We start from the raw sequence: 8,903 nt of genomic DNA, 5'->3' as shown, positions 1-8,903 counted from the left end.
TTGTGTGAGAATGAAGCAACATTGAACATGTTATGAAGGACATGATATTAAATCCTTATATTTCTGGAAAACTTGTGTCTTGTCACTGTCGTGATGCAAGTAACATGTAAACAACTTGGGTTGTAGGTTTCTTCCATTGATAATAGATTCTGAGCTTTCGTTGGATTCCTTGGATGAAAATGAAGATGTACTGCATTGATGAAACTCCTTATATTATTGAAGTGGGCATGTGAATCGTGATCGACCTAGCTTCCTAGTTCCTGGCTTTGGCGGCCAAGTCATTCCTTTCTTGTAGTGAGTCTCTTTAGGCTCTAAGCTTACAACCCCCGCAACATTCCGTATATATATATAGGCTTAATAGAACATCAGAGGAGGAACAAATTGAAACCTATTCTATCAGAATCTAACAGTTATATATGTCGAGATATTCAGCATATTCGGACCATCAAGGTCAATCACATGGAAGATTGTTTGGTCGTGAAAGGTCTTTGCATGACATCCTTGGAGGAGGAAAAGGTAGTAATCTTCTCCTTGTTAATTGAAGCATTTACCGTTGGAACATAATTTTGGTTAATTCAAGTCGTGTAGTCTTCCCCTTGTTGTTCCTTTTTGTTGTTTTCTATCTTTGGGGGTAAGCGGAATAGATTGCTTTATTCCACCCAAATTTATTCTTGAACATCATCTTCAATTTACACTTTCCTCATATTTTTCTCACAGAATTCAATATTCCAAATCATGCCAATCCCAAAATTTCGATTCACTCTTTCTATAAACCCGTTCTTATCAACTATGCGATGTCCGATTGCTATACAATTGGTACATGGTACCAGTTAGAGCATCCGCAATGACTTATTCATTTTAAATTTTTATTTATAATGAGTCAAATGACTAACCAAACCCTTGAAGAACATTTCCATCCCCTTTTTTAAATCAAATATATTTTGCATTTTATCTACAGTAATCTAACGTAGGAAAGCATTGCAGCTTTATGGACAAGTTTTTAGTTGCTTTCTCTTTCTCTCTCCCTCCCTATCCTTCTTTATTCATTTCTTTTCTCCTTTCTCTCTCCCCCTTTCAAAAGCAAATGAATAGAAAATTATTAAGAAAGATTATTTTAATAGAATAAAGAAATAATTTAGACTAGCGAATGCATGATGTTTTTGAAAAGTTATTAGTTAAAATAAAAAAAAATAAAAAATAGTTTTTAGTTAGCTACTTTGGATTGAAATTTAAATAAGTCCTTGTGAATGCTCTGAATTATGACCTACTTTAGTACTCAAATGTCCCATCAGTCGGCTACATGGAACATGCATGGTCCAAACCAGATGTGGCCTGCTTCATTCCGAACGGAATCCCTTGCAATTTTCTGTCCAAATTACAACCAATTCGACAAAAGAGAGAGAGAGGGAGGGTACTGCAGGGCCTTGGGCAGATGGGTTCCGCACTCCAATTCTCATTCTCAGTCCGAATTGGCTGCAATTTGGGCAGAGAAATATTGTAGCCAATCCTCATCTTTTTGACTCTATATGCCGCATTTATCAAAACTGTGAACCTAGACTAGAATAATAACAATGATGATGGTGCGATATAAGGAAGAGCTCTGCTTCATATTAAGTTGGGTTAATTTTGCAGTTGCTGACATACTACTCTGGAAGAACAATAAATTATCAGCTGCAGTCCTAGCTGGGTTCACCATTATATGGCTTCTTTTTGAAGTTGCGGAGTACCATTTCGTGACTCTTCTTTGTCACCTACTCATCATCACAATGCTCATTATTTTCATTTGGTTTAAAGCGGCAGGATTGACCGAAAGGTGATCACTAAAATGGGTTCTTAAATTTGTGTAGCATCCTCGACAAGTTTTTGCTGAATCTTTCTATTTAATTTTGTTGTGTTATCTCAGGAGTCCACCCAGTATCCAGGAAATTAGACTTTCAGAATCGACATGTAGACACTTGTTAGCAAAAGTTAATTGGTTCTTGTTCAAATTCTACGAAATTTCAAGCGGGAAAGATTTGACACACTTCTTTCTGGTATGTAAAGCTAGCTATGTTCCCTCCACAACTCCACTTGACTACTCTCCAAAGATTAATTGACATGCATGCTTGATTGCTTGATATACAGGCAGTCGCTTGTCTTTGGCTGTTGTCTGTTGTCGGGACTTATTTCAGCTCTTTGAGCCTTTCATATATTGGTAAAATCTAGACCTTTCTTACATGTGTGTTGTGTCTTTCTTGTTCGAGCCTAACTGCTTATACGTTTGTCTTTGCTGCTGTGAAGTCTTTCTCGGCATACAAACACTACCTGTTTTGTATGAGCGATATGAAAAGGAGGTGGATTATCTTGCTACCAGAGGCAACCAAGACGTGAAGAAATGGTACAGGAAATTTGACTCCAATGTTCTTACCAAGATTCCAAGGGGACCAGTAAAAGAAAGGAAATTCAAATAAGTATTGAAGCTGTGGGTCTGAAAATAATTTGTGCATAGAGTGTGAAAATTCATATGTCTATAAACAACTTTATGTGATGTTCAAGTCAATAAAAAAAAAAATCTAAACTAGCTGTATGTGTTTACTATAATATTCTTATAGTATTATGGAATCAACACTACAATATTCTTATTTAAAGATTTATAGGATTTAAGGTACCTATACATGCAACCAGCTAGAAATGTAGCATTGGGGAATCAACACTATAATATTACATATTTTAGAAGTTCAGAGATTGGAAACTCATAGGCCACTGTCAAGGATTTCTTCGATCATCCTGCTGCAAACATCAAACACAACCACCCGCTGTTATGCAAATTATAAGTTACAAAGTCCCGAGTGACCATAAAAGATAAAAGTAGACTCTTTCAGTAACTCGAACAGCTGCAGCCAGCTTCATCTTTGAAGGATGGAGCCGTCTGATCATTTTATTACATGACTTGCTGGCACAGTCAGTGATGAACCAGGTTGGTTACATTTTTCTACACAGATTTAAACGTAATGAATATATATCAGATAAATTAGTTGCTATATCATAACTTATCTCAAAAGTTTAAACGATAAAAAATGATGAATTTAATCATTTAATCGATATTCTAATATTAGTGTTATAAAAGAACAAGTTCTAGCCATAATAAATGATAAACTTGAGAATGACCTCAAGGAGGGTATGCATAGAAGTTGTTTACCTACTTATGACAAAGTTTTAACTGAAAGTATGACATTTGAAAATTTTAGAAAATGGAAAGGTTGAAATGAACCTGGGAATTGTTGGGATACTTTGGGAGCTAGACTCCCCTTGGTTTGAATAGTTGAATGGGGTAACCAATTCCCTGGTAAACTGTGGAGGCACAGTGGATGTGGCAGTGTTTGTAGGCAATGCTTGTGAGTCAATGAGAGGCACTTGCGATTGAGGGACTGGAAGAACTCTTGATCCAGAAATCAAATAAAATCCTGCAGCTGCTGAGGGAAATGGATGGAGATAAAGGCAAGGGAGCGGTTATCATGGGAAGGACTGTTGAGTAACACGCGCTAACCATTCCCATTCCAAATCCTGGCCTTGACAGCATATCCATAAATTGTAAAGAATGGGGAATTTTTGTGCTTTGGATCCCAGCTGGTGACATGTATGGAACTTGGCACAGAGCTCCCCCACCAGTAGACATCATCTAATTTTCAGGAACACATGCAAGAAGAAAACAGTGATGGTGAAAGAAATATTGTCATGCACAGTGTGGTGGGGAGAGAGAGAGAGAGTACTTGAACATGAAGCTTTAAGGCTTTAAGATACTCTACGGCTTTATCCAGCATTGAAGCTCTGTCTGACTGAAATTATATATATTAGCGCTCTTGGTTGAGTGATTATTAAAATGATTAAAAAGCAGTACAATAATTAGAAAACAATCTCAGTGAAAGGTGAATTTATTGAAGAACATTTATAAGCTGAAAGTACCTCTCAAATGCAATCTATTTTATAAGATACTTCAAAGGCTAATCTGACTTCTGCATGAAACAACCTTGAAGATATATTGACAACAGTACACTTATATGGCATTTTGATGTCATTGAATACTTATTCAGTCCTCTTATGTATGTGGAGAAACCAGTGCACTAAGAAGGGTAAAAACTTTTAGCAAGAACATCACATTTCATTAGAACTTCTAGCCCATCAATATGGAGTGTCCTGTTACAATACTTTCTTGATTTGGGAAAATAAATATCTCCTAAGAGTAGCAACTATTTTATTTCTTTCTATGTACTCTTTATTTCCTTGTTAGTCGTTGTTTTCACGTTAAGTAGTATAAGTCAATTCTAGTCATATTAGGTACGTAATATTAGGTATGTATTTCTATAAGAGTATTTTCATAAGAGTTACTTGATTGATGACTCAGCCTTAATTTTTCTTAAGGACATTGTAATAATTTCTCAATTTAAAGGTTGTTGAGTTATGAATAAGAGAAGAGAATAATTAATCAAAATTAGCGTTTGCGTTGTGAGGTCCAGGTTCCCTTTAAGAACCTAAATTATCCTGTTACGAACTTAGGTTTGTAACAACTTGGTATCAGAGCCAGTAACGGCTTCACCACCATCTTATAATTTTGATCAAAGGCTTGATCGTTTGGAGTCAAGTTAGGGTTCAGCGATGCGAGAGCTCTTCACTGTCATGAACTCCAGATTTGATCAACTGGTGGAGGCATGTCAAACAACATATTCAACTTCACCAAAACGAAGCAGTAATAATGCCAATCATGGTTCACATCCATGTGGAGATGATTCTCACAATCATGGTTATGAAGTGCAAGTTGTTTCTTTGGAATGCAAGCAACCTTGTTCAGATTATGTTCCTCATGGGTATTTGTGTGTATAAGCAGGTGCTACATTATTTAATTCCTTCATTGGAACAAAGCAGTATGAGGATGTCATGGTTGAAGAAAATATATTGAAAGGAGCTACGTTTCATGGGGATGTCTTGGAATATTCAAAGTTGATTGTTGATGGTGAAGAGCTTTGTTCTTCGAGATATGACTTAACCGTACCATTTTCTAGGTACGTGACAATGAATGGTCTCTCATCATTTAAAAGCTAAAATCCTAGTAAACATTTAGCTTTAAAATCCTAGTAAACATGACTAGGATTCTTAACACCCTACCCTGCACGAATTCTCCATTTTTCGTACGGTTCGCGAGTTCAATTTTCACCCCCCGCAGGGATGCGGGCAGGGCCAAAAAGGGGGAAAAACCACCCCCTTGCCCCATGCTCACCACTACTTAGAATCCACTATAAAGCCCAGTTTCACCTAATAACTAAGCAATGTAGGACTTAACACTTATGATTATCTTTATAAACCACCCACTCTATGTGTGTTACTCCTCATCTTCCCAATATGAATCCGTGACGTTACAATAAGTCAATTCTAGTCATATTAGGGACGTATATTGGGTATGTATTTCTATAAGAGTATTTTCATAAGAATCGCTTGATTGATGACTCAGCCCTAATTTTTCCTAAAAACGTTGTAATAGTTTCTCTATTTAAAAGTTGTTATGTTGTGAATAAGAGAAAAAAACAATTAATCAAAATCAACGCTTGCGTTGTAAGGTACAGGTCGCTCTAAGAACCTAAATTATCCCGTTACGAACTTAAGTTCGTAACATGTCCCCTCAATATCCTCTGAACTAATTTATAAAAACACAATAAGCTGGAAATTAAAATAACATGTCAATCCAGCCAGAGGAAATTTGCATGTCTTAATAGATTGTATGACGTTCCCCCTAAGATCAATCACTTAATCTACTCTTAATACCTCGTGTATTTTGCAGCATTTAACTACCATAGCAAAAGCAAGGAGACAGAGTATACATGTGCCAGACTTCAAAAGAGGCTAAGAGGCAGCGTTGCTTTTGCATAATAACATATCTTTATAAAACTAAACAGCATAGAGCATGAAAAAGTAATCGGGACCTTGTTACAGTTGGGTATCAGCTCCTGCAAAGCTTTCATCTTCCCATTTATCCGGTCCCTACGCCTCTGTTCGAAACAAAAATAATTTAGCTGATTATACAAAGTCACAGAAATTCTGGCCATTCGGACAGGAAGTATAACATAATTGACAGAGATTCAGAATTTTTGCTATCAAATTGCTAGCAATTAATTCGAACAATAAATATGAGAAAGTCCAATGCAATCCATTTGTTCGGATAAATTTTGCACAGTCCATCTCCTTTCTCTCATAAAAATTCCCTCACGTTCATGTTTGCTGCTCGAATTACTAGCCGTCTGAACAACAAATTACTGGGATTGGATCCACTGACATAACACATTAAGAAAAGAAAGTTTGTTCATTGCTTTATCACCCTCTCAGACATATTATGTGTTTTAGCAGAACGCGTTCTTTTGGGCCGCTCATCTTGCTCTGTCTTCATTTCTTCAGACACCACACCACCTCCCTAAAGCAATATTAAAATGAACAAAAGTACCCATGTTAGAAAAAGAGATATGCTATTTTTTTTTAATCTCTCATCCATCTTCATTCATATATATATATATATATATTTCAAATCCTACATATTAATGATAATTTGAAAAAAATGGCATAGATATGTCAGTCCAAACTTTTAATTTGTTCGTTTGAATTACTTTGCTTTGACCCCCTCGATAAAACAAGTCATCAGCTTTCCTTCTCTTCCCACTTGATTTTCCCTCAACCACTGCATCCAAAACCTCTCTCTCAGTCAAAGCATTAGACGTGGCCTGCACTAGTGGTACTGTTGGATGAAGCTGATCTAGAACATCCGGCAGAACTCCAAAACTATCTTGAAAACTCTCTGATTCAGAGGCTCCAGTGCTGAAAGAATTACAAGAAGTATTAAGCCAAGGATTGGTCTCGAGGTCACCAGGATGATCAGGAAGCAATGACACATCTCCATCATTTAGAGAGGGATTCCAGAGATCACCCTCTTCGTTGGCGGCAGTAGTGAATTCCAACTGATCTGGGACTAATCGCCTCATGTTAAGCTAAAGTGGGTGCTCCACTCTCACAAATTCACACACGATAGCTGCAACCAGATTGTGGGGGTATATATATATATTTTCCTGGGACTTAATTGAGACGCCCGCGTCGGGAAACGAAGAAATCGCAAAGAGAAATGCTATTTTGTACACCAGCATCCCACTGCTATCCCACTCAACCTACGTGGATTTTAATTTTAATTTTTAATTTTTTAGTTTCTTCCTTTAGAATCCCAAACGTCTCTCCCTCTACGAAACCCCCCTCTCTCTCTTCTCTCTCTTCTCAGTTCTCTCTCTCTTTGTTTTCTTCACCGGCAAATCTCTCTCTCCGGCGGTTTCTTCCTTTAGAATCCCAAACGTGCCTCTCCCTCTACGAGACCCCCCTCTCTCTCTTCTCTCTCTTCTCAGTTCTCTCTCTCTTTGTTTTCTTCACCGGCAAATCTCTCTCTCCGGCGGCCGGCAGTCCTTCTTTCGACGGAATCGCTGCCGGATTTCGCCGGAAAATCTCTCTCTGCCAGATCTGCCCGGAACTTGACGGACACGCTCTCTCTCACCGGATCTTGACGGAAACGCTCTCTCTCGACGGATATTGCCGAAGCTCGCCGAAAATCTCTCTCTGGACGGAATCTCTCTATGCCAGATCTCGCCGGAAACAGTTTCTCTCGCCGGATCTATCTCGCCGGAGGTACTTTTAAGTGTTTTGTTCTTTAATTTCTGTATTAAAAAAAAAATGCAAAGCATAAAATCTCTCTCAGATTTCATTTCTCTGTCAGTTAGATCGATGCTTGCGTTTGTTTGCATATTTTTATTTCAATGATTCGGGAGAAGTGAACAAAAAAAGATTTGTGGGTTGATTTTTTTACGTATTTTTTGGGTGTTGATCGTAGCCGATAAGGGGAAAGAAACTGATTTCTAAGTTGTTTTATTTGGAAATTTTCGGGGAAGTTCAAATGGGTGTAATTTTGTTTGATTTTTGGGTAGATGATCAATTATGGTGTTTGTTGAATAATCTTCGTTGATGTCTAATCGGTATGTGATTATGTTGGGATTAATTTGTTTGTTGAATATTCTTCGTTAGTGGTTGCTATTTGTTTTGGTTTATGCAGAAGTTTTTTTATGCAGTATCTTTTTTGGTGGATTCTGGTAATAGCTGATTGAGGTGTTTTTTGCTTTTGGCTTGTTAGTATGTTGCTGTAATTGATGTGTGTTAATATGTTGGGAGAGTTTATAGATGATAGTATATTGCTGCAAAAATATTCCTCTGAACAAACTAGAAAGTATGGAACTTTTTATTGCTGCATTTCAATACTTTGACAAGGTTGAATACAGTTATAGGGGGTGTAATTTTTTACCTCTGCCAAGTATGTGTATAATTTGTTGTGTGTATTTTTGTTGTTGTTGCAGCTACAAATAGTGAAATGATGGTGATAGAAGAGAATAGCAAGCATGGGAATGGAAGTTGCTCAAGGTGGAGTACAATTGGCGATTGAAAAAGAAAAACAACCGGATGAAAAAAAACTATCAGATTTAAGAGAGTTAAATCTTAAGAGATTTAAGAGAGTTAAATCTGTAGAATTTTGAAGCAGTGGTGGCTGCCCGCAAAGCACATGATAGTACGCCTCAAGATGTCGAGATTTTAGATTTTACTTCTTAAAAGTGAAAGTGTTCCAAATGAGACTAATTATTTTTACACCACTTTGATTCAAGTCTATTGTCTTAGTATGTAAAACTCATGCATGTATAACCAATATATATAGAACCTACACCCTTGTGTTTTGGTATAGAGTTAAATGTAGACCAATGGGATGTAAAAAATTCATTACCTGTACCAACTCCATATTCTGATCAAATACCCCAAAATCATCAATGGGAAGCAAGAATAAAAGCAAAAGGCACACCATAATT

At 37.1% G+C, this 8,903-nt stretch overlaps 2 protein-coding genes and 1 long non-coding RNA gene across 3 annotated transcripts; 2 read left to right on the top strand and 1 right to left on the bottom strand.

Moving 5' to 3' along the window:
- The first annotated feature begins 356 nt into the window (after positions 1-356).
- LOC133852698 (reticulon-like protein B14) lies at positions 357-2,621 on the top strand. The gene is made up of 5 exons (XM_062289459.1): positions 357-516; positions 1,633-1,813; positions 1,904-2,033; positions 2,125-2,194; positions 2,281-2,621. Exons 1-5 carry the CDS (start codon positions 417-419, stop codon positions 2,448-2,450), a joined length of 651 nt encoding a protein of 216 aa, XP_062145443.1. The 5' UTR covers positions 357-416; the 3' UTR covers positions 2,451-2,621.
- Positions 2,605-7,124, bottom strand: LOC133852689 (transcription factor PIF4-like). Its single transcript, XM_062289450.1, has 6 exons — positions 6,627-7,124; positions 6,344-6,436; positions 5,952-6,017; positions 3,750-3,815; positions 3,251-3,658; positions 2,605-2,971 (listed from the first exon to the last, which is right to left on the bottom strand). The coding sequence occupies exons 1-5, from the start codon at positions 6,996-6,998 to the stop codon at positions 3,380-3,382; spliced, it is 876 nt and encodes a 291-aa protein (XP_062145434.1). The 5' UTR covers positions 6,999-7,124; the 3' UTR covers positions 2,605-2,971; positions 3,251-3,379.
- LOC133852705 (uncharacterized) lies at positions 6,704-8,789 on the top strand. Its single transcript, XR_009895966.1, has 2 exons — positions 6,704-7,683; positions 8,403-8,789. It is a non-coding gene; the product is annotated as an uncharacterized LOC133852705 (long non-coding RNA).
- The last annotated feature ends 114 nt before the right edge of the window (positions 8,790-8,903 follow it).

Source organism: Alnus glutinosa, chromosome 1 (genome assembly GCF_958979055.1).
Source record: "Alnus glutinosa chromosome 1, dhAlnGlut1.1, whole genome shotgun sequence".
Classification (NCBI taxonomy): domain Eukaryota; kingdom Viridiplantae; phylum Streptophyta; class Magnoliopsida; order Fagales; family Betulaceae; genus Alnus; species Alnus glutinosa.
Note: the sequence above shows the minus strand (reverse complement) of the source record. Positions and strands in the feature narration are given on the sequence as shown.

Excerpts from the sequence above, each read along its gene's own strand:
- LOC133852698 (XM_062289459.1), top strand. The coding sequence starts at position 417 with ATGTCGAGATATTCAGCATATTCGGACCATCAAGGTCAATCACATGGA. Across the intron at positions 517-1,632 it reads CATCCTTGGAGGAGGAAAAG|TTGCTGACATACTACTCTGG; the intron begins GTAGTAATCTTC and ends TTAATTTTGCAG. Across the intron at positions 2,034-2,124 it reads ATTTGACACACTTCTTTCTG|GCAGTCGCTTGTCTTTGGCT; the intron begins GTATGTAAAGCT and ends CTTGATATACAG.
- LOC133852689 (XM_062289450.1), bottom strand. The coding sequence starts at position 6,998 with ATGAGGCGATTAGTCCCAGATCAGTTGGAATTCACTACTGCCGCCAAC. Across the intron at positions 6,018-6,343 it reads CACATAATATGTCTGAGAGG|AGGCGTAGGGACCGGATAAA; the intron begins GTGATAAAGCAA and ends TGTTTCGAACAG. Across the intron at positions 3,816-5,951 it reads TGATACCCAACTGTAACAAG|TCAGACAGAGCTTCAATGCT; the intron begins GTCCCGATTACT and ends ATATAATTTCAG.